This window comes from Mesocricetus auratus, unplaced genomic scaffold, assembly GCF_017639785.1.
Source record: "Mesocricetus auratus isolate SY011 unplaced genomic scaffold, BCM_Maur_2.0 Super-Scaffold_100014, whole genome shotgun sequence".
NCBI classification, from domain to species: domain Eukaryota; kingdom Metazoa; phylum Chordata; class Mammalia; order Rodentia; family Cricetidae; genus Mesocricetus; species Mesocricetus auratus.
In genome coordinates this window covers 32,603,585-32,628,283 of record NW_024429197.1, presented here as the reverse complement: position 1 = coordinate 32,628,283, position 24,699 = coordinate 32,603,585, and the positions used below count along the sequence as shown (strand labels likewise).

The 24,699-nt window shown below is 49.8% G+C and overlaps 1 protein-coding gene across 2 annotated transcripts in view; it reads right to left on the bottom strand.

The window, feature by feature from the left end:
• Positions 1 to 2,458: 2,458 nt before the first annotated feature.
• Tmem61 (transmembrane protein 61) overlaps positions 2,459 to 24,699 on the bottom strand; it is a 50,101-nt gene continuing 27,860 nt past the window's right edge. The window contains exons 2-5 of one of the 2 annotated variants that reach the window (XM_040757038.1): positions 15,594 to 15,757; positions 15,352 to 15,477; positions 7,520 to 7,866; positions 2,459 to 2,892 (exon numbers count right to left, since the gene is read on the bottom strand). In XM_040757038.1, the coding sequence (XP_040612972.1) occupies positions 2,661 to 2,892; positions 7,520 to 7,866; positions 15,352 to 15,453 (681 nt within the window). In that variant the 5' untranslated portion in view covers positions 15,454 to 15,477; positions 15,594 to 15,757 and the 3' untranslated portion in view covers positions 2,459 to 2,660. Of the gene's footprint in view, positions 2,893 to 7,519; positions 7,867 to 10,637; positions 10,989 to 15,351; positions 15,478 to 15,593; positions 15,758 to 24,699 lie in introns of those variants that run through there. The other variant, XM_013114838.3, reaches the window with a different exon arrangement.

The following is a 24,699-nucleotide window of genomic DNA, read 5'->3' as shown; positions in this document are numbered from 1 at the left end:
CTTTAACCCTACAGTCTCTTTAGTGGGATCTTCCCTGGCCATTCCCTAAATTGCAGAAGCCCTCCCCAAAAGAGTTTCCTCAATTTTCCTAATTTTTTTGTGCTCCATGGCATTAATCACCGTCTATCATGCTATACAAATTATCTATTTTGTCTTTTGTCTGTCTTTCCAACTAAAAGTCAAACTACAATGGCTGGTGGGAGTGGCTGTGTTTTGTTCATGTCTGTGTCCCCTGGGTCTGGAACAGGGAGCCCCCTGGATGGTATTCGAGAGAGGAGAGATGTAAGGACTAGAGCTGAGGAGGACAAGAATGTATGGGCAGGAAACCTCTAGGGTGGCATTTCCCTGAAACCAACAGAAGCCTCTGTAGAGTTACAGGGGGCCACAGGGGCCACAGGGGGTGGGGGAATCACACTTGGTTTCTAGAAAGCCAGATTAAAGGTGAACAGTGCCTGGGGCAGTGACAGGCAGGGGTCACCAAGCAATACACACTTGCAAGCACACCTGAGTCACAAAGGCCCCTGACATCTGGGTGTCACTGGCTAGGTGACCAATCAGGATGGATGGATTGCCTGCAGTCAAGCCCAGGAAGGGCAATGGCAGGGAACAGCCTGGTTCCAAGGCAGGGCTGCAAGGGGCAGGCCTGCCTTGGGTGGCTGGCTTCTCCACAGGTTCTTCAGCTAGGCCACTACGGTTCAGAAAGGGACAGCCATCCTGCCTTGGCGAGATTGCCATGGCTTTGACTCAGGCTCAGGCTCAGGTTGGTGACCTTGACCGAGTCACTGCCCCTTCCTGAACCAGATACACAGATGTGGAGAGAGACAGAAAAGTCCTTTGTGGCTGCCTAGCACTCCCTGCTTGCCCTTCAGCTGCTGCCAAGACCGAACCTGTTCTCACCAGCCACTCATTAACTCTATGCCCTGTGGTAAATACCTCACTTGGGAAAGTCCTTAGAAACTGCAGAGGCTCTAAGATAGGCCTGGCCTAAGTCACCACCAGTGTGGGGAGACAAGGCCTCTCCAGACTCCTCTGTGGCCTAGGATAACCTCTTGGGAGAGAGAATATGACAGGAGGGTAGAAATGGAGGGCCAGAACTTCTGAAGGACAGGAAGGGCCAAGGCCTAGGGGTCTGGCTAGGAACAGAGAGCAGGGGGCAGAAGTAAGGGGTAGAAGCTGGAAGTCTGGTCTGCAGAGCAGGCCTTCTCCCAGCCCAGACTGTGGAACAGCTTTTGCCATTCAGAGAGAGCTGGGAGCGGGACCCTACCTGGACTTGGCATCAAGGGGCTCTCAGTGGCTCAAGAAGACTGCAGGAAATAGAGTGACAGCACAGCCCTCCACACGGTCCAGTCTAGATGGGAAGCCCGCATCCTGAGTCTACTCTGAGCTCTCAGCTTGCACAGGTTGCTTCTCCCCATCCCACCCCCATTCCACTTGTAATAATAAGGGGCTTCACGAGGGAGGAGATAGGAGCAGAGGCCTAGCCAAGCACCAGCTGGCCTTTGGGGCTGCCACCTTAGCCAGTGTTGGTGTCCCTGCTGCCTTGAGGCCTTGGGGGAGATCACTTAGTCCCTCTGAGAAAGAATGAGACTGACGTGATATCCCTGCTGCCTTCTAGGCCCTCGGCCTGCATACTGGAGAATGACACTGTCCCTGAGGAGAGGGGCAAAGGTGACCCAGGACCGCACATGCCTCCCTTACTCTGGTGCCGAGTGTCCCTCACTTTTCAGCATGAGCAACACGGCCTGAGTTAAAAGGATTTTACTTGTCAGTCTGTGATCTGTCGCTCAAACTGATGAGATCGGGGTGGGGCAATGGTGAGCAAGGAACCACCAGCTAGGAATGAACGGGACCGGACCAATTGGTGGCACAGAGGAGCGTGTAGAGGCTTAGTGGGCAGAATGCAGCTGGAGAGAAAGTTACTATTAGTGCCACATCTGGAGAGCCAGGGACAGTAGCGAGGCCCATGTTCCAGGATGCTGGGCTAGCACCTGGTAGAGCAGGCTTACCTGCACCAACTCTGAAACATGCAGCAGTTTGAGGGCCTCCGGCCCAGGACAGTGCCCCTACATCCAGTTTGCTGCTCAGTGCCATTGCTGTCACCCCATGGGGCCCCTCACTTAGCTCTCTGAGGCAGGGGCTGGCGCTGCTACAAAATGCCAATTCCATCCTACAAAATGAGGAAACTGAGGCCCAGAGAAGTCATTGCCACGGTGGCACAGGGTAGAACCTGGGCTCAGGGAGGCTTAGATTGAAGTCTGTGTTCTCTTGGCTTACAAACCGGTTGTGCAAACTTGGACGGCATCTGCTTCTGCCTCTGGCCCTGTGTTCACCACACAGAATCTTCCAGTTGTCAACTGCTGGGTCCCAGCACACCAGCCTGAAGGTCCCATTCCGGTTGGGACTCTGATGATGACCTCATGGGGGCAAAGAACATAGGAACCAGCCATGCATAAAAGGATGAGATGTAATAAAGTGGGGTTTATTTAAAGTTAACTAACACGGGGATGGTCTCTTACACAGCAACAGATACATAGATAGCACCCAGCCCCAGAGCTCTGTTGGATGTCTGCTGTGAACCCAGCACTGGAGGATGTCCTGAGTAAAGCTGGGGCTTAGGGGCCAGTTTCAAGGGTCTGCTGCAACTCCCCTGCAGCCTGAGCTCAACCCGAGCTGGAGCCTGCAGCACGTGGACCATAAACAGCCCCCTGAGCGAGGATGATGCTCTCGTAGCTGGGTGGGGGTGAATGGGATGGTGACCCCAGCAGGGCATCTCCTGGGGCGTGGCACTGAAGGTCTTCTTCTTCGGGCTGCATGGCGGATGGCCGGGGACCCTCAGCCAGTGGACAGTACATGGCCTCCTCGTAAGTGGGAATGACAGCCTCCTTGGGAGGCCTATGGGGACAGGAAAGAAGCTGTTAGTAGGACCAGTTCAAACTCCCCTGCATGCCAGGGAGACAGGGGAAGAGTCTGCGTGGGCACAAGGAGACAGGGAGGAATCCGCATGGCCATGCCCGTGTAGCTCTTACGATGCTCGATGGAGCAGCCTGCCAAAGGCAGCTCTCCCTCCTCTTCTGCCCCCCCCACACACTCTTCCTCGACACCACTCCCCACTTTGACACTTTCTCAGGGACATTTTCTGACCTGTCCCCATTGTTCTCCCCTGAGCTTCCATGCTGCTCTTCCCTGGCACTGTATTGACACTGTGTGGTTGCCTCTTGGGGCAGAGATTGACTGGAATGTCTAAACACTGAGAACAGGTGCTTAGGGGTGTTTATTGAGAAATGAGTGGTGGTCCGTGGACGTACAGACTCCCAGGTGACTGAAATATCATTTGCAAAGTTACAGTTGTGATGCTCAGATTACCTGTCCATCTGGATGCTAGAGACTTGGCAAGGTAAACTAACCATGGAGAGAGAGCTCGCTATTTACCAAGTCAATGTTTTCTTTCACTCCACATTGTAGCCCACCCCTGACTCTCCAACGCACCCATCACACCCAGGCAACTGAATCACCTAACAGGACTGTGAGGCGAAACCCGGTCCCTAGAGTGCCCCCTCCCCCAAATCTGGCTTTGCAGGCCAGATTTCAAGGACAAATGTCCTGCTTCTGAGGTCATGTGGGCCACCTCCACCGAGTTAGTGCCTTCCCCCGTCCCAGGGCCCTGAGCAGGCTGCCACCCTCACGGCAAACCACCGGGAGGGGAGTCAAGTTCACAAAGCAGCTCCGCAGGCCCTGGATTTGAACTTGGCTTAGATAGAAGAAGAGAGTTGGGGACCAGCCAGGAGACCTGCAGCTGAGAAACAACCAGTGCTCACCGTCCTCTGAGCTCTCAGCAGGCTTTGCAAGCGAGGACAACGCTTCTGCCAAACCTGGTGATACATGCTGTCACCTCAGTATTCTAGAGGCAGAGGCAACAGGATTTGTATTTGAGGCCAGCTTTGGCTACATAGCGAGTTCAAGGCCAGCTAGGGCTGCCTAGTAAGACCCTGTTTCAACATATCAGAAAAGAAGAAAGGGTGCTGAGAAGCTATGTTCCTGGAGGTAACACACTGAACTCTTTGCTGTGTGGCCTGGGTTCTGTTCCCATATTCTCTGGGCCTCTTCTTCCTCATCTGTGGAATGGGGATAATAATTGCCTTGTCACAGGTGCAGAAGAGGTAAAGCAGAAAAAGGGTTAACAGCTATGAAGTGAATGCGGGTAATAGGCCTCCAGAGCCCTCCTCTCCCTTCTTGTGCACCTCCCAGCCATGCCCTGTCCACCCCAGATTATTTGAGATGGCTCTGGATCTTCTTGAGGCCAGCCCAGCAGGTGGCAGCCAGCAGGATGTGTGTGTGGCTTAGGTACCTCAGGAACTCGGCCCACAGCAGGAAGTTTGCTTAGAGGGCAGGTGTGCAACAGCCCTCAAGCCTGCTCCTGTCACCTCAGCAGCCTGTTGGCTCATCAACCTTAACTGTCCAAGGCCATAGTTCAGAATACAAGAATGCCCAGAACTTGAGCCTTTGCAAGGTTCTGTCCTAGTTAGCGTAGGCAGCTCCTCGTACATTCCAGACAGAGAGTGCTATGGTTGTGGGGGTGTGGTCCTGCTAAGTGGTCTCATGCTCAGAGACCAGACAGCCTTGTGTGGGCAGGAGACGGGCTCCTTGCTGGCCCCATAGGCTTTCTGTTGAGAAACCAAAGCCAGTAGGGCAGGAGTAAGCCCCACGCATCTCACACATGAATGAGTCTAGGGCAAATCAGCTGAGTGGATAGCCCCCTCTAATGGCAGAGCTCAAGCTCACCCTACACCACCAAGCCAACTACACCCTCACGTCTCCCTTTGTAAAACAGGCCTATTCCTCACACCCTCCCCATAAGCAGCCAAGGTTCAAGTCCATTAGAGACCGCAACGAAGAAGAGCAGGGAATGCTAAGGGGTGCAGGCTTCGCAGTACGCACATGCACCATGGCCTTGTCACAGGAGCCCGCAGCCCTGGGGGAGAGAGAGGAATGGTGGTTGGTGTCCAGTGTCACCTTGGCAAGGTCTAGAATCACCCAGGAGACAGACACACCTCGGGGGCACATCTGTGGGACAGTTTCTCAACTTAGTCAACTGCGGTGGGAAGACCCACCCTAATGTGAGGTGTATCATCACCTGGGCCGAGGTTCTGGCCTGAACGGAAAGGACAAAGTGAGCGGATCACTACCATGCATCTGTCTGCTTCCCGACTAAGGATACAATGTGGCCAGCTGCCTCACGCTCCTGTCACTGTGCCCTCCCCACCGTGACGGAAAATGCCCCAAACCCGTGAGCCCAAACAAACGCTTCCTCAAAATGATCTCTCGTTTTGTTTTTCAAGTATTTTGTCACGGCAGTGAGCTGTAGTACAGAGGGTCTACTCTTCCTCCTGCTGCAACTGACAGAGAAGGCATCGGGTGTGACTTGGGGAATCAGGGGGCATTCACAGACACACAGCTTCTAGCAGAAAGGGCAGGGCCTTCAGAGTGTGCCTGGCACTGCCTGATGTCCTCACTGAAGGACAAAGGGGGCCTCTATTCAGGACTAACAGTTGCCAGAGGAGCTTCTGGGAGGGTCTCGTCTGTCTCGTCACTGGTGCACTACCAATACAGGACCCACCGTGTGGTAGGTGCTCAGGCAAGAGAGAGTAGGTGACTAAATGGGGGATGAGACCGGACACGGAAAGAGGAACGCCCAAGCCTGTTTCTAGCTACCACCAGGCAACCCCAGGGAATGAGGTGTCTCCCATGGGGACAGGATCAGACAAGCAGGCTTCCTCAGTACACAGTCACACCAGGTTCTGGATCTGAAACTTGGGCCTCAGAGCTGGATGGGTCCCTTCCTGCTTCCTGCCTAACTGAGGATGGAATAGCCCACCTAACCTACGGCTGTGGCCTGGGCCATGTTGACGCAACACTGCTGTGTATATAGACAACACCAATGCCTTCTGCTCAGGACAGGCTGGGCGTGGCAGGAGGACAGGCTGTCCTGGCTGTCAGAGTCCAACTCATTTTATGAGCAGGTAGATCACTGTCTCTCAGACAAATTTCCCTTCTGTGAAGTGCAAAGTTTGGCTGGGTAGAGTGCCCTTCCCTCTAATGGAGCAACTCTGTAACCTAGGCTGGCCTGGACTCAGTTGCTCAGTATCAACTCCCACCATGCCCCACTTGAGGTCTGCCTATTGGCCTAAGTAGTATCTGTGGATTGTCGCACCTACTAGCCTCAAGGAGCCACTCCAGAAGATACTGTCCACCTGACAAAGGGAAGCAAGGCTTCCAGGAAGGCCCCAACCAGTTCACAGGAGCATAGGCTAGCCCCCACTAAACCGACACCAGCACTTAGGAGAAGTGTTGAGGAGGGACACAAGCTATGCAGCCCTCAGGCTCACACCACTGTGAGCCCTGTATATGACAAGCCTCCCTCTTCTGAAAACAGCAACGGTGGTTCCCAGAGGCATAAACGTACAAGCAGACAGAGGGCAGAAATCCCACGCAGGCTCCAGGCCCGCTGGATACTTTGTCGAATCAACAAGCATCCAAGGAGAACATGCATAACCCAGCTTTCTTACAGGGCAAAATCGCTCCCCAGACGTAAGACACAAATGTACACATACAACGTATGTACACAAACCACATCTATGGGGATCCGGGTCTAAGAAAACATGCTAAAAAGCTGGGGGTGATGCATGTCTGTAATCCCAGCCCTTGAGACAGGAGGATTACACATTTTATGTCAGATTGGATTACAAAGTAAGACTCTGTTTAAAAAAAGAAGGAAATGAGGAAGAAAAAAATGTTCAAAAGGCTGGGGATAACAGCAATGGGGAAAATCAGGCTGAGAACTGTTTTGATGCAACTGTTGGCTTCTGCCTTCAGCCAACCCCTGCCCCACGCCCACCCTCACCTTTGCAGGTCAGGAATAGTTGCCACTTTCAGCACACCTACCATGTGCTGAGCACTGAGCTGAGTTATGCCCACCCATCACTCCCTCATTGTCCTCATTGTCTCCTGAGACAGGGGCCTATGGTGAGCACTGATTCCCATCAAGGCTGCTGGAGGTTGGGTCCCAGTTCTGACATAGATAGAGCTGTGTACTTGGGCAAGTTTTGTAAGGTCTCTGTGTGGGGTTTCCTCCTCCACAAATGGAGAAGTCCTGGCTACGTCACCTGGGATATGGCGTGGTCACTTGGCATAGTGCCTGGCCCTGGCCAGTGCCCTATTGTGCCTGGGGGACTCTTCCTACCCTGGGCCCTTGACTCCCCTGCTTCTCTGCTGAGCTTGGCTGCTGCCTCCTCCTGTAAGACTTCCCAGATTTCCCCACATCTCCACAGGACTGTTCCTGCTCTTCACATAGCCCTCATTACTCTGGTTTGTCATTTGCCTCTGGCATGGGGCTTCCATGTCCTCAGGATACAGGCAGGGCAAAGCCTTGTCCCGTGGAGGAATTCCATGAGAACTTGCTGAGCAAATACTGGGTACTGTGACTGCAGAGGATTCCCCGTGGTCCCCACCCTGCCCCGCTAACCTGCAGTTCTTCTCAGAAGACTCCACAGCAAGGTGATACAGGTCTCTGGAGAGTTGGTACAGCTCCCCTTGGCTTGACCTCTTTGAGCTTTCCTGGATGGACCACAACAGGCCAAACAACAGAAGCAGGCCACCCATGCTACAGCAGAGTAAACTGACAGACTTTAGCCAAATTGGAGGGATCTTGGGCAATGGATGCTCCACTGTGGGGGCCAGTGAGCCAGGCTGGACAGGTGTATCATCTTCGCTCCACCATGCAAAGCAGAGTGTCCCAGTCACCAGGATCACTGTGCCACTGACGGTCATGCAGTAACGCACAGTGGAAGCCACTCGGCCTCTGGCGCAGGTCTGCACATAGAAGGAGAGAGAATCTGAAGAGATGGGCCAGCAAAATGTACCAAAACCTCAGAGAGGTCATGTGACTAATACCTCAGTTTCTTCACCTGTGAAATGAAGATGGCACCTACGCACTGCAGGGCTACTTTGATGGTCACCAAAAAGCTGTTTCCGGTTCCTAGCACTATGCTTGGGATATAGCAGGAACACAATCATGTAATAATAAATGCACCACATTCAATCTGAGCCTCTACAAAAGCCTCAGGGGCCTTGGTCTGATGAGGAGGTAGTTCTACACCGGCCAATTTATGGGCAGCTGGGAAAGGCCAGAGCTTGCTGGCTGCACTCTGCCTCTCCTCCCCTGGTCACCACCTCACAGGGCCCAGCCCTTGTCTCCCTTGACAGGAAACAGAGGGTTATGGGGAGCAGGGCAAGTGTGAACGGTGGTATGTGAGGTTGAATGTGGTACCACAGAGAAGGATTTTTCCAGGACATCTTTACCATAGTCGTGGCACTGAAAGAGCCTAACAAAACTGCACACAGACTATGCCATGAGCACCAGGTGAAATAATATAACCTCAGGGCTGGAGAGATGGCCCAACAGTTAAGAGCACCAGCTGCTTCTCCAAACACCCTGGGTTCGGTTCCTAGCACACACATGGCAGCTCCAGATGTCTCCAATTGCAGTTCCAGGGAACCTACACCCACTTCTGACCTCCACGAGTGCTGCATGCATGTGGTGCACATACATGTACACATGTAAGCACAATACCTACACACAGTTTTAAGATTTTTTTTAAGTTGGGCTCGGCATGCATGGTTGGCAGAAGGGGAGCACTCACACGTTTTGTTCTTTTGAACTCATACGGATCACTGGAAGAGGGAGGACTCAGCAAAAATGTTGTGTGGGATAACTGCAGGAAGCAAGCCTGGCCCCAGGTCCTACAGTCCAGAAGAGGCTGGCACTGGCCTCCAAAGCTCACCTCTAAGCCACCACCCCTACTGATCTCTCTCAGTGGTGTGCTCTGCGAAGCTCAGCGTGGTCCTTGCTTGGGAACCTCTTGAAGAACCCTGCACCTCCCAGGAGCACACCACTCACCTCTTACAGTTGTCCCCTCCTTGTCTTGTCCCCTAACTGAATCAGAGTTTCCTGATATAGATATGCCATGGGAATCAGTTCTTGGTTGGGAATTAGCAATGGGGAAAGTTCATCCTCCCTCCAATCAAGGGAAGGCCAGGGAAGGTGACAGACCCATTCCAAATCCTTCACATACCCAAACATTGCTCATCATGAAGAGAACGAAGGGTCAAAATCAAGTCAGGATGAATCCTGTCCCTCAGAGACAAGAATGAGCCCCACTGAGCAGTTTCTCCCAGCCGGCCCTTGGTCTACACACATAGTGATGGCTAGCATGCTCTGGGGGTATGGCCCAACTAGGCCTTTTACAGGTGTCCCCTTGCTTAATGCTCCCCACAGTGATATCTCAAGGATACTGGTTGGGGGTATATTTAGATGCAGATCTAACCTAACTCGGGTTCCCTTGTATGTGCACAGCTGGGTCTCTGTATATAAAGTTTTAGATGCCTGCAGCTGAGAGCATCCCATGAGCCTGTGTCTGCCAGGCTGCTCTCCCCGACAAGGCGCCCTCCTCCCTCCTCCCAGCTTCAGATGATGACAGCTAATGTGTCCTGCCTCTGGACCCCTCCACTCCCATTTCTGAGACGCCACCATCAGACAGTTCAGAACCCCTTACATGAGTGTGCCTCCAGCCCCTGTACCTTGATAGGGGAGGAAGGGAGGGCTCCCTGCCATGGAAAGTGTGACTTCTAACCCCTGGGGGGCAGACAGGAAGTTCTCCGGCCTCATAGAAGTTCCACCCCATCCTGGCACTCAGTCAGGGCCTGCTAAGTTGGTCCTACCTCCACTGATCTGCCAGCCTCCCCTGGTCCCTACCCCAACTCCAATTTGAGCCACCTGGACTTTCTCCTACATTCAATACTCCTGCTGACTGGGACCCCACTTCGCCCCTTCTCAAAAAGGAAATCAATATCACCCCTCCCAGGGACCGTGCCGCCTTGCTCCAGCTAGGAGGGGCCTTTCCCACCAGGAGACTTTGCCCGTCGCTCCCTCCTTGTGAGCATTCTGGGACTTCGAATGAGCAGGCTCCTGTCACTCATACTTTGAGTTTACATCCTGGCTCTCAAGGCTAAGGGGTTATGGAGTTAAGTCCAGCAAGCTGTACCTGAGGTGTGAGTTCAAAGAGCTGGATAGAGGGTGGCCCCACCCAGACACTACCAGGTTATCTGGTGTCTCCTTCCCTAAATGTCCCCCTCTGTAATGAACACTCCACCACAGCTGGGAGGGAACTGAACCAGGAAATCACCTACTCTCTAGCCCCGACTGTCTGCTACAGGGGGTTCAATTCAAATCAGCGAGAAGAAAGCCCTCTTCCTGTCAGAGGAGGAAGGAGGGAGCTGTACTCCTGCAACCAGACTGACAGAGATGGGGAGAGGCCTGCAGTGTCCCTGCTGCTGTCCCGCACTGACACTGTAGGCACTTGCTTCTGCGCAGGAGTAACCTTCTGAACAAGAACAGCCACCTATGCCGCCTGCCCACGAACTGTAGAGAAACGGTTGCCCAGCTGAGTGCTGTGGCGTTGGGTAGCAAGAGTAGGACAACGGGCCCATTCTGTATGGTCCAGGTCAGAGGGAAGAGTCCAGGCCATACCCTTAGCAGAAGCTGAGGTGCTCCTGGGGGAGGGAGACAGGATGTTCGTACCCACCTCGCATGCAGCCATCGGGCTGGTCCAGGCGCCACAGGAGTGGTCCAGGGGAGAGCCCAGCGCATTAGAAGGCGTGGTGGTGGCTGAGCTCTGCAGCCATCGAGCATCTGGGGAGGCTCTGGTAGCTGTCCCCAGCTGTGCCCTTGGCACTGCACAGGCTCCTTGAGGTCTCTGTTCTGGTCTCCAGTAGGGCTGAGGTCCTCCCCTCCCTGTCACCGAGCCAGGCAGCTGGGGCTCCAGCTGGGGATGCCGCTGCGAAGTCACCTACCCACTGTCTTCTAGCCCTTGTGTCTTCGATCACCACCTCAAAGACTCTTATGGCCCTGCTTCACTGCTTCCTCTAGGTCCCAGGTGCTGGGCCAGTGTCCAACAGGCCCCGCCCAAACTTAAAGTGACAGTCTACCGGACAGGAGGGAGAAGCAATTTCCCCGAGAGGTGGAAACTGCACAGATACATCTTGGGCCTGGAAACTCACTTCCCAGAGACATCCAGGAGAGGGACCTGTAGGAGGCCTGAGCCAGGACCCCCCTCACACCTGTTTCACAGGGAAGAGAAACTGAGGGTCAAAGAGGGAAAGCCACTTACCCGAGTGTTTCCTGCATCCTGTATTGATAGGAACAGCTCTATCACAGGGGCCAGAGAGGAGCCTCCCCTGTCACTTCGATATTCCAGGGCAGCACTGTCAGTCCAAGGACCAGCTTGGAGTGTTCCTCCCTGGGAGCGCTCCGAGCCTTCTGAGAGAGGCAGACCAGGAGCTGTGGCACCTCCCCCTGCATCACCCACTGTGTTAGGTCTCCGAGGGTAAATGCCTGTTCTTTTTATGAACAGGTAATTTGGGAACCCAGAAGGAGGTTTAGCTCAGTTTGTGTTCCACATCTCTGGGAGGACACATCTTTAAAAGGTGTGTGTAGGCCACAGCAGGAAGGAGCAGTATGTGCAAATTGGACAAAGCCATAGAGAACTTTGGTCTGAAGAAAGATTCCGCTCACAGTACCTGAGTTCTTTGAGCAGCAATCCTTTCCTCTGGTGAGGTCTTTTTGTGCATTTTTGTCTTATTGTGTGTGGTCTGCACAAATGTCCCCATTTTACAGCAGGTGACATGCCTATATAAGGTTGACAAGTTGAGTGGCTGAACAGTGACAGGGACCTCTGATGTTGCTGTACCCCATCAAGATGGCCTGCCAGTGACTAAGGTCTGCCAGCAGTCCGTTGGTGCTGTGCTGGGGGAGATGGGGTGAGAGATAGGAGGCCATGACACTTTGGGCTGTGCCGGTATCCATGCAGGGTGTGTCCCTCCCTGCCTGTTATTCCCAGATGAGTCACTGCATAGTAAGGTTGAGGTCCAGCCTGGGCCCTATTTGAACTTGAGTCTCTGGGTAGAAAATCAAGGCTTGTGTATTCTTTGCTCAACGTGTTTGTCCCTCCCTCACTGACAGCATCTCAAAGGCAGGCATGAACATTTTGTGCCTTGTCCCTTATCTACCCCATGCCATTTCAGAGTGACCACAACAAGCCTATGAGACCTACTAGGAACAGCATGAGCTATGTGATGGTGAGTCCCCCTCTGTCCCCTGCCAACAGCATAGTACATCTCAAGGTCATCCAGCAGTGCAGAGAAAGTCAGTCAAGGTCAAGGGTACAGTGCCTTCAAAGAACAGGATTCTGAGATAAGCTTCAACTAAGAAATTACTTGAACCAATCCTGGCCTGAGGAGACTCACCCACTCCTACCCTCCCAAGGACATTTAACAGTGTATAGAAACATCTTTGGTTATTCTGATTGTGGTGATAATAGGGTTGCATCTAGTACAACCTACAGGGACAGCTTCTGTATACAGAAGCGCCTACTGTCTGATGGAGGAAAAGTCAGATCTCAGTGAGTTTCTCTAGGGCCGAAGGTTCCAGTCCACATTCTGCAGAGAGATTCTGATCTCTCCCAAGGAGAGGAGTAGGCCTGTCAGCAATGTGGGGGTGGAGCTACAGTTCTAAGCAGCAGCCCAGAATATTCCCTTTCTCCTTAGGGACCTCCCTTTAAGATAATCCCGGATTCTTAGCTTCACACAGAAAAGCATTTCAGGAGCAGCTAATATGAAATAGAGTTGGAACTGCTATCTTATTCTTTTGGATGTCTTTGACATAGATTTTAAGCGCATGAGTTAGTAGAAAGAGAGATAGATGCTCAGAGAAAGAATGAGACATACCCAAGCATGGGCAGAGGCCTCTCCAGGAAGGGATGCACCTGACTGTATGATGACTGTATAAATGACCCCGAGGCTCCCTAAGCTCCCTTGCTCAGAGCAGATAATTTATAACACAGTTTAAAGGTTAAGAAGCTTTCTTTTGTGAACAAAGTTATAAAATAAATTTATGGTGTCTAGATTTAGAAACAAGATCGGAGCAATGAGAAGCTCTCAAGGCTGTAGGTGACTTGACTACAAGTCAGCACACTTTGTTTACTGCATTTGACACCTTCGATTGAGTTATCTTTGGAGAAAGCACTTCCATAGGCAACGTGAGTTTTCTCAGTGGTATCTGAAGCTTCCTGACTCCATCAGAAGGAAAGGTGACAGAGATCCTAAGAGAAAGGTTTTTGTCTGTCACAGGCTTTCCTTCCCATATCTCCATAATTTTTCCTGCCTTTCTATCCTTCCTCAAGCCTAGGCACAGCAGGCACAAGCGAGGACTGCTGAATGACCTTTGACACTGGGTTTTTACATTAGCTTTTCTTCAGAGAAAACCCTGGGGTGGAGGGAGGGCAGGGGAATGTGTGGAAAGCCATTGTCCTGCTTTGATTCCGTGGCTCAGTTAAGGGCAGTGAGCCACCCAAAGTCACAGAGGCCCTTCAGCACAGCAGGGACCCACATTCAGAGTTCTGGAGTCACGAGCTGGCTCTTTCTGCCAGCCTCTGAGTCATTCTATGCAGTCACCCATATCTAGGGCTAGCATGGAGGCACCTCGAAGGGTGGAGGAACTGTGGCTACAGACCAGATCTGACCAAAGCCCAGCCTGCCTCCTTCCTCTTTTCCTTCCTTCCTTTGCTCTTAGTGAGGTGCTGGGGATCAAGCCCAGGGCTTCCTGCATGCTAGGCAAGCACTCTGCCGCCGTGCTACACGTCAGTCCCCAGCGTAGCTGTGGTTGGTTATACTTTAGGTTTCAATTACTATGCCTAAGAGATCCAAGAGACAAAACTGCCTCTGATCTGCAAGCCCCTTGCCCAGGGACAGTTCGTTCCTGCAATGCTGGAGGCTAATGTTTCTGGGAGGTAACAAGCCACATGTTTTCACTCCCCTAAACAAGTTTGTTTGACCCATCTCACCGGATGGGCTTGGTGTGCTTGATCACATATGGGACGGAGGTACGTCAGGATGGATGCCTGCCTCTGGTTGGACCTCATGGGAAATGCAATGAATTATGGGTTTTTCTTCTTAAGTCACTGCAAACTGTAATTCTGGGCCTTTCCCCAGGAACCTGGGTATGGACCTAACCAGAGTCTATCAACCTGTATTTAACCTAAATTTAATTAAAGTTTGCTTCAAGTTTGGCTTTTAACTGTGGTAGTGGTCTTATTCTCAATTGGTGGGATTAACAATATCCTGAAAACAAAGAATGGATTTTATACTTTTTAAAATAATAATTAATCAGGCGGTGGTAGGGCACCCTTTTAATCCCAGCACTCGGGAGGCAGAGGCAGGCGGATCTTGTGAGTTCAAGACTAGCCTGGTCTACAAGAGTTAGTTCCAGGACAGCCTCCAAAATCACAGAGAAACCCTATCTCGAAAAACCAAAATAATAATAATAACAATAATAATTTTAAAAACCTGTTGTGAGATGAAACTAATACACTGTGATCCTGGAAAAATGCCTTACTAACCAAGAACAAGCCATCTCTCCAGGGATGGCTGTTATATGAGTTTTCTACCATATACAACAGATTATCATAAAGGAGTCTGCTTTACATAACATTTGTTGTTATTATCTCCTAGCACGTAGGTTAGATGCTCAGTTGGGTTCTGCAAGGTTCTCTGCTCAAGGGCTCCCAAGAACAAAGCCAGGCTTATCCGGAGGCTGAGAAAGCATCCAAGGGCTCCCAAGGCATCAAGGGCTCCCAAGAACAAAGCCAGGCTTATCTGGAGGCTGACAAGGCCTCCACCTGCAAGTTCTCTCAAGGTGCTGACTGAGCTGAGGTCCTGTAACTGATGAACTACAGGCTTGCTTTTGTTTCTGCCCAGATACTCTGTGCTTCTGATGAAAGCTCTCAGGTCCTACCCACAGCCCTGCATCTCAACCATGGAAATTTCAAGTCTCTCAAATCCAATCTGACTGATACACCTAGACTCCCTGCTCACCCCGGCTGCCACTGGACAAAAAGAAGCATCTGTGATTGGGCGAGAGCACCCTCCTCCCAGCTCAACATCAGATGCTTGGGGACCTTAATGACAGTTACCAACCTCCTCTCACTAAGTATCATCATATCACCATGGAGAGGCATCTCATTCTGCCCTCCATGGGTACTGTGCCAAAGAACACTAAGGATGTGTGTGGAGACACACAAGACAGACTAGGGCCCCGCCTTCTGTGGTGCCAGAGGCTGGACGAGGACTTCCAGGTGTCCCCTGGGCAGATGGTATATTCACAGGGAACCCAGAAACAAGCCAGATGGTGACAAGATCCTGCCTCTGAATGTTTCTTCTGGCAACAGTGCAGAAAGTACCTACCTCAGATGTTTGTTGGACACCCAAGGAGGCGGCCCAAAGGTGCACACAGGATTTCAGCAGAACCTGGAGGTAGAATGGACCTCTGCTCAAAGGGCACCCCATCAGTCACCAGAGAGCATGTCTTTCCTATGCAGACAATGAACGTAGCTTTAAGGTTTTTGCATGAACCAGCTTGTTAAAGATTACCAACAGAATAAAAGCCAACATCCAGACTGTCTGCCAGCTGCTAGACATTATGTTACCTTTGTTATGATCATAGAAGCCTTGGTCCTGCACGGAAGGAGTCCTTTTTACAGCTTTACTGAGGTATGATTCACACAGCATGAAACTCATCCACCTATAGTGCATGGTTTAGTGGCCTTTGGTATACTCAGAGCTTCGCAGTCATCACCGTAACCAGTTGTCCCTAGAAAGAAGCCCCATGTCACTCAGCATCACGGTCCAGTTCCTCTGTTCTCCAGAGCCACTGATCAGCTTTCTGCCTCTGCATATTGACCTGTCCCAGACATCTCCTATAAACTGTATCTTATAAGGCAGGGCTCTTATGCCCAGCTTCCTTCATTTACTATGTTTGCCCAGTCCATTGATGTTTCACCGTGTATCAGGACATGGCTTGCTCTTACTGTTGAATACCATTCTAGGACCATATGAAAACACAGTTCACACCATGTTGATCAACGCCAGATTGCCTCTACCTCTTGGTGAACATGAACACACTTGGACCATTCATGTACAAGTTTTGCATGGCCCCATTCTCCTTTCTTGTGGGTGTATGGCCTCGGCAGGAACGGACTTTCAGGGTTATATAGTTAACTCTGTATTCAACTGGTTGAGAACTGAGGCCCAGAGAAAGCAAAACAACTATCCAGGAATGTCCAGAAGAGATCAGGACTAGGCCCAAATCCACCCACACTGAAGCTTTGCACCCTCCTGCCTTCGGTAGACATAGATTAGCTCCAGGACCATGCCCTTCCTGGCATGCGAGTATCCTAAGAACAAGGACTCCAGTTGTGGTGGGTAAGTTCTGTCCTACACAAGAGGCTCCTTAAACAAAGCAGATACTCATCATCATTATCACTACACCAGGGGAGGGTGAGCCTGTGTGGGTGATGTGAAGTTTCAGGAAACCTCAAGATTCCTGCTGTGATAGTTGAATCAGACTTGGAGCCAGGATGAACTTCTTGGATTTTTGGAGCTAAAAAGGGGCAGGTCCTTCCCCCAAAAGTCCCATGACTGGTTGTCTCTGGTGGCCCCACCAATTGTGCAAATTCTACCTAGTCACAGAAAAGCAAGGAACTGGTGCCCCGATTTCATGATCTAAAAAGGAAAGCACAGCCTTGAGTAAGAAAGGAATTAAAAATTTCAAGGTTGCAGCTTCCTGGGAATGCAGTGTGCGGCCAAGCCAGTCCACTGCTTCTTCTGGGCCCCTGTTCTGTGAAGGCCCAAGGCAAGATTCCCACCCAGCAGCCCTGAGCCAGGAGGAGCTACAGGCTTGCTGGTGCCCCATGAAGGGCTGGTGGCAGCCTTGGCCACAAAAGACATCTGGGGTTCTAGAAATCTTCACAGGGCCCCCTCTGGACTGAGCAAGAGGGCAGTCAGTGTCCTCAACATACTGAGCAGAGTAGATGGGAAGAAGACAGCAGGGGCGAGCTTGGGCCATGACTACAAGTGGCACTGGCTGATTTTCTGCCCTCAGCTTGTTTTCTGTCTGTAACAGTTGGGGATTCTTGAAGTTCTTAGACACTAGCCCAGGGTCCACCCTCTTTCTTTCTCTCTTCTTTCCCTCTCTTGTGAGTCAGGCTTGTTAATCTACGAGTTCCCATGGGTATCTACTATTAGCCCAAATTTTGTTCAGGGTTGGGGCTCTCTTTGCAGGAAGCACCGGCTGTCTGGAACTGTCACCTGCATTCTGACCCACGTCTTCTGACGAGCCCCATATTCCACATTAGCTCCTGGCCCTGCACCCACCCCAGCCTGCTTACGAGCAGCTGTGTGCAGACGCTGGCACTCCTCCATTCGGCTAAACCGCTCTGTCTGCCTGGAATCTGGCTTCTGCACACCACACCTCCTCCCACCAGCACCAGGCCCTAGGACAGCGATTGCCATGGAGGATCCCCTGCTGGGCTTCCTGTACAGTCTTCAGAAGTGAAGTGAGGGCTGGGTTGGTGGGGATTAAGGCTGTGGCCCGCCTGAATGCTCAGATTTTCCTCCCAACTCTACCATTAGTCTGTGGAATGACCCAGGCCAAGGCTTTCCCTTGTGGCTTCAGTTTCCCCAGTGATAATTAGATATTTTGGTCAGTTAGTTATAGAAGGGGTATGATGGAGCCCTGATGGGGGGACACAGGAGATCCATGGGGCGTCACCTGCTTGCTGGTCACTCTCTATCCTGGGTGAGGGTGGGACCACAGCTCCACCAGCTCACCAATGATCCTGGTCCCTCAGGTCATTTCACTCAGGACCTACTGCTGTATTTGCTTCTTTTTCTCATTCTGGGAGCTTCTAGATTTTTTCTTTGGAACAACTGAAAGTTGCTCAAGAAAACTTGGCCAGCCAGAACTTATATTCTAAGTAAAAAAAAAAAAGTACTTTAGCCACAAACCATTTAGAAAGCACACACAAAATGACAACTTTTAAGGTTGTCACTAAAATACCCACAAGCATCTGCTTAACAAACTACTATGAATTTTCAGCAAAATACAAAATACATAAGGGCCACCTAATCTAAATGGCTGACCTCAGAGAATGTCACAGATATGCTATACTCTTTCTACCTAGCACAGCTGGCCCTGTCTTGATCTCTGTCCTCCCATGTGGGCTTTGATGGCTCCTTGGTGCTGGGTGGCTGGCTGTCACCTCACTTCCTCCTCTGTCTCTCTTCTACTGTCACTGGGAATCCCCCCCTCTCTCTCTCTCACACACACACACACACACACACACACACACACACACACACACACACCATGAGCCTCTCCTTTTCTGTCAGGCGCAGGTTATTACCACTCATCATCTGGTCTGGTCTTGTAAAGAGAAAAGGTGGAGAGAGGTACTCACAGCTAGCAAAGCCTGGCTTCTTCCTCCCCATGTTCAACTAAGGAGAATATTCCCCTCTCCCATGGAATACAGAGCCCAACTCCAGTCCCCGCCCTGTGGGAAGCCAGTGACCCTACACAGTGGTCACTAGATGCCCACTGGCCACGCTCCACAGAGTAGTCTTTGGTCCTCTCTCCATGTCCAAGATAAATCTTCATTTATACACAGACTTCAGTTATTCCTTCTAAGGCAACTCATTTTCTAGAAGGTTCCCTGGAACTCAAAGCCACTGTCCTCCATTTCTACCACCACCCAGTTATATTCTGAGCACCTGTGAGATCACACCACCCTTCCATTCCTTCACCCTTCTCATCTAAGCAGCAACCATGTCTACCGGCATGTGTCATATCTACCCCTCTCCTCTCCATCCCCAGACCCCCTCAACTCTGTGCCTCTTCATCACCCCCGACCCAGAGACCATGGCAACCTGCTAACCCCTGCGTTCTCAGTCCACCTCACTCCACTACAGCTGAATCGGTCTTGTATCATGTCCCTGCTGACGATCTGTCCCTTGTCTGGAACCCAGTTTAATTAAAGTTATGCAAAAGGAGAAAGATTAAGGCCTGGGTACCTTATACACCATCGGAATCCTCACCTAGTTTTCCAGGGCTGGAATCAGTACCCAGGACCTCCCCGCTCCCCCCCGCCATGCCAGGTGACACCAGACTTTCATGACAAATGCATGAGAGAAACAATTTAAAAGGAAGAAGGTTTCGTTCTGGCTCATGAGTTAAGAAGACTCAGGTCATGGGCTCCATTTTTTTTTCAGGTCCATAACAAGGCAGGAACATCATGGATGAGCAAGCTGCTTACCTTATGGCAGACAGGAAGCAAAGAAAGATAGGAAGCAGGTAGGGCAGCTCCCAACGGCATGTCTCCAGTAACTGTTTCCCCTAGGTAGGCTCCACTAACTAAAACACCTAGCACCTCTCAGAATAACATCACCAACTAGGAACCAAATTCTTCCACACACAAGCCTGAGGGAGACAGTTCATGTTCAAACCAGAGCAAGCCGTCTACCACTAAGGTACACCCTCCCGCCTGCACTAGAGGTTTTGTTCCTATTTATCATGATGTACTGAGATCATTATCTCCTGATTCACACCAATTTTCTCCAGTGGATGGGCAGCTGTGCTGGTTAGGGTTTTTGCTTTGTTTTGTCAACGTTACACAAGCTAGAGTTACCAATGAAAGTGGGAAGTTCACTTGAGAGAACATGCCCATCAGGTTGGCCTATAGGCAAGCCTGTGGAGCATTTCCTTGATTGGTGGTTGATGTGGGGGAGTCCACCTCACTCTATGCAGCGCCATTCCTGAGAAGGTGGTCCTGGGATGTATAAGAGAGCAGGCTGAGCAAACCAGGAGAGACTGGGCCAGTAAGCAGTACTCCTCCATGGCTACGCTTCCGGTTCCTGCCTTCAGGTTCCTGTCCTGACTTCCCTTCATGATAAAGTATAAATTGTAAGATGTTCAGCTCTTTGTTTTGTTTTGGAGACAGGGTTTCTCTATGAAACAGTCCTGGCTGTCCTGGAACTCCCTCTGCAGACCAGGCTGGCCTCGAACTCAGAGATCCACCTGCCTCTGCCTCCCAAGTGCTGGGATTAAAGGTGTGTGCCACCACCACCACCCAGCTGTAAACTGTTCAGCCTTATTTCTAAATCCTTTCCTCCTGATGTCGCTTCTGGTCTTGCTGTTTATCACAGCAATAGAAACCTAAGACTTTTCCACCGAGTACTCCCAGACCGTATTATTTCCTGCCTTTGCCTACCTCCCCGTCAGTGGCAGCTAACACCCTTGGTTCTAAAAAGTAATCCCAAGGACAATCAGTGGAATGAGGTGCCCACCCAGGGACCAGTTACTTGACGCCAAGCAGTGAGATCATACAGCAAATAAATGACTGCTGAGGGCCACTCCTGCGTGGTTTGACGTCTCCGTCCAAAACTCACCTTGATGCGTAATTGCCACCATGATGGTATTGAGAGACAGAGGCTTTCTAGAAGATTAAGTCAAGAAGCACCTCCTTCGTGAGGAAGGGAGGCCATTTATCACGAGAATGGCTTTGTTATGCTAGGAGTGGCTTCGCTATAAAAGTAAAGTCAGCTTCCTCTGCTCTTCCTGCTCTGCACAGGAGAGGGAGTGAGGAAGGCAGTCTACAGCTGGGTGTGGCAGTGCATGTCTGTAATCCCAGCACTTGAGAGGCAGAGGGAGGAGGATCTGGAGTTCAAAGTTAACTTCAGCTATGTAGTGAATTCAAGGCCACTCTGGGCTAAAGGAGACGGAAAGAGAGAGGGAGAAGGAGAAGAAAACAGAGGAGCAGAGAAGGAAGGAGGGAATAAAGGAAGGAGGAGAGAGCGAGCCAGAATGGGCGAAAATAAGTGCCAACTGTCAGTTGACAGACGCACAAACATATGGGGAAATCCTCAACATCCTTTGTTTGTTTGTTTTTTGAGACAGGGGTTCTCTGTCCTGGAACTAGATCTTGTAGACGAGGCTGGTCTCGAACTCACAGAGATCCACCTGCCTCTGCATCCCGCATGCTGGGATTAAAGGCGTGCGCCACCACTGCCTGGAAATCCTCTACATTCTTAAATCTTGTTCTAGTCAGAATGGCTACCACCAAGAAAACAAACAACAATAAATGCTGTTTTGGATATGCAGGAAAACAGAAGCCAGGTACATTGTTGGTGGGGATATATACTAAGACAGTCTCTGTGGAAATCAGTGTGGAGTTCCCCCAAAAAAGCTAAAAGCAGATCTGCTGTATGACCCAGATAACCCTTCCTGGTGCACACCTGACAGGCTCTAAGTCACCATACCCATGGGGACACTCGCACAGCATGTTTACTGCAGCACGGAATCAGTCTAGAAGTTTCCATCAGCAGACGATGGGTGAAGACATAGATCTACGTTTTGTTCTGCCACTCAGAAGAACAGAACTATGAAATTTGCAGGAAAATTTGCAACTGGAGATCACAATATTAGGTAAAATTAACAGACTCAAAAGGAAAAGTATAACTCCCCTCATATACAGGATATCTATACACATACATGTGCACATACATGCACACACACAGAATGTACCAGCACCCTGGTGTCTACCCACCACATGCCAGTTGCACACAGTCACCCATAGCTGACTCCATCAAAAGGGTCTCCAGAAATTGCTAATGTGCTCTTAAGAGCAAGATTTACCCTCTGTTAAGAATCACCGACACCATGTTGTAGAATACTGTTTTAAGTATTGTGCTATGAAACATTTGTTTAATGATGCAAAGATGTGTTACACTCTTTTGTGTTGCATTTGTTTAACTCTGTGAAGCTGTGATTCTTGGTCTGTCTAAAACACCTGATGGTCTAATAAAGAGCTGAATGGCCAATAGCTAGGCAGGAGAAAGGATAGGTGGGGCTGGCAGGCAGAGAGGATACATAGGAGGAGAAATCTGGGAAGAAGGAACAAGAGAGATCAAGGGGCAAGAAAAGAAGGGGCCAGCCAGCCAGCCAGCCAGCCAGCCAGCCACAGAGTAAGAGTGAAAGTAAGATTACAGAAGTAAGAAAAAGAAAAGGCCCAGAGGCAAAAGGTAGATGGGATAATTTAAGTTAAAAGCTAACTAGAAATAAGCCAAGCCTAGACCGGGCTTTTATAAGAAAACATAAGACTCCATGTGTGATTTACTTGGGAGCTGGGTGATGGGTCCCCAAAAGACCAAAAATGAATGGAAAAAAACTAAAAAAGAACAACCAACTACACACCAGCACTCAGGAGGCAGAGGCAGGCGGATCTCTGTAAGTTCAAGGTCAGCCTGGTCTACAGAGGGAGTTCCAGGACAGCCAGGAACCCTGTCTGGAAAATAAAATAAAATAAAACAAAGAATCACTGATAAAACAGCCCCAACAACAGAATAAGTAGAAAAAATCCAAAATTATGCTTATGAAAGAAGCATTTAATCAAAACATAATACTAGTTTATGAGTTTTTTAAAATGTTAGAAAACATGAATAAAAGGAAGTTTAATTTGACTTAAAAATATGTACTTTATCCAGACATGGTGGTACGTGCCTTTAATCCCAGTTCTTGGGATACAGAGGCAGATGAATCTCTGTGAATTCAAGGGTAGTCTGTTCTACATAGTGAGACCCTATCTCAATACAAACAAATAAGAAATCAAATTGGATATTCACAAAAAAGAATGAAATCATAATAAATGTTGATAATTAAATAGAAAACCACACCCATTGGACCAACCCACTCCATTCCATTGGTCATTAGCCTGAATGGCCAAATTCCCACACCAGGGCATAATGGAGATGAGGTGTGATGAAGAACATAGATTTTAAAATATGGGTTGAGCTGGGCAGTGGTTTCAGCGCACACATTTAATTCCAGTACTCGGGAGGCAGAGGCAGGTATCAATCTCTGTGATTTCAAGGCCAACCTGGTCTACAGAGCTAGTTCCAGGACAGCTAGGGCTGTTACACAGAGTAACCTTGTCTTGAAAAACAGAAACCAAAAAAATTAAAGAAAAAAAAACTATCTTGGGTGCATGAACTGGCTTTTTGGAGCCCATTCCCTATGGTGGGATACCTTACTAACCTGCTTAAGAGGAGAGGGGCTTGGTCCTGCCTCATTTTGGTATACAAAACTTTGTTGAATCCCCAAAGAAGGATTTACCCCCTCTGAGAGTGGATGTGGGGAATTGGGGGAGATGAGGGGGAGAGTGGGGGGAAGGCGGGAAGGGAGGGAGGGAGAACTGAGGTTAGTATGTAAAATGAAGAAAATTTAAATAAAAATAAATGAAAAAAATGTAAAAACTGGTTAATTTAAGTTGTAAGAGCTAGTTAGAAACAAGCTAAGACTGAACTTTCATAACTAATAATAAGACTCTGTGTCATTTTTTGTGAGTTGGCAGCCCCAAAACAAAGTCTGTCTACAAATGGTGTCTGTCCAACATGGGGCACGTTTTTCCACATAAGACCAGACAAAGCTTAACAAAAGGCTCTAAACACAGGAAACAGAGCCAAACTCAGTTTCCTAGTCCTGAAGTCTCTCATGCCTGCAGTGGTACAGAGATGCATTTCCCAGACACTGCCTGCAGGCTTGAGCCGCCAGCACACCATGAACTAAGCTGTGCATCGGTTTAAGGTTTTGCTCACACATACAGAAAAGGTTACAGATACACAGTAAAGCAGGTTCAGACAGAAAAAAAAAACTCTAAACCAGTTACAGTGTGTTTAACAATGTGCATTGGCTTAAAAAATAAAGAGAAAGGCTATAGACAGTCATAAAAATAGTTTAAAAATAATAAAGTCTTTAAAGAGAAAAATAAAGTATAAAAAAGAAGTCACGTAAAGATGGGAAATATTATAACACAGGGGATTTGGACCTTATATGGTGCTTTGTTAATTTTGAATTTTTGAATGCTGATGAACAGACAACAGATGCTGAGAGACACTTGAGTGTGGAAGGGACGGCCGAATTAAACCAAACTATATACATTAGAAATGCCTTAACTTTAAAATGGAAGTAAAAAAAAAACATGTGTTACATTAGAGAAGAGGTTTTGCTTCTGTTTCCATAGGAAATGAAAGACTGTGGATTCCTTCTGGGTTAACAGAGGTCAGATTTAACTGGGGGGGGGGGGGGGAGTCCTCCTGAGGATCTTGGCTACAGACATGGGGGAGGAAGCCAAGAAAGACTACAAGACAGGTGATGTGTAAGCCACTCTCTCTGCATGGAAACAGCTCATGATAAATCTTGTTGGCTACAGAGCCCTCATGACTTATTATGTGCCATCCCTTCATATGGCATAAATAGAGATTTATATTATAGTTTGATTATGCAGTCCAAACGAACTTGTAAAGTTGACAGACACCTTTTACTTGCTCAAACATAAAACAAAAAATCATCTTTAGCTGACTTGTGCACACTGCATATTCCGTACTTGGGTTAATGCAGATATGTTTGTGTGTTTTCAGAGCAAGGGGACTGGATGCCAATGAAAAAGGGTGTCCCAGGTGATCCAGCCTCTCAGAGTGTCTCTGTTGCAGTTTCCTCAGAGTTCTGCATCCAGAACAGCTTCAAGGCTGCTGGCTGAGATGGCCCAGCCTCACAGACTTCTCCAGCCAGACTTCAGATAGGCCCTACACTTTCCTATGGCACCAAAACAAGACAACAGCTCGCTCTCCCAGGACTTGACTGTTATCTTAATTTTCTCAGGTTCCCCTAAATATGTCGTCACCCCCAAACAACAGGAAGCCATC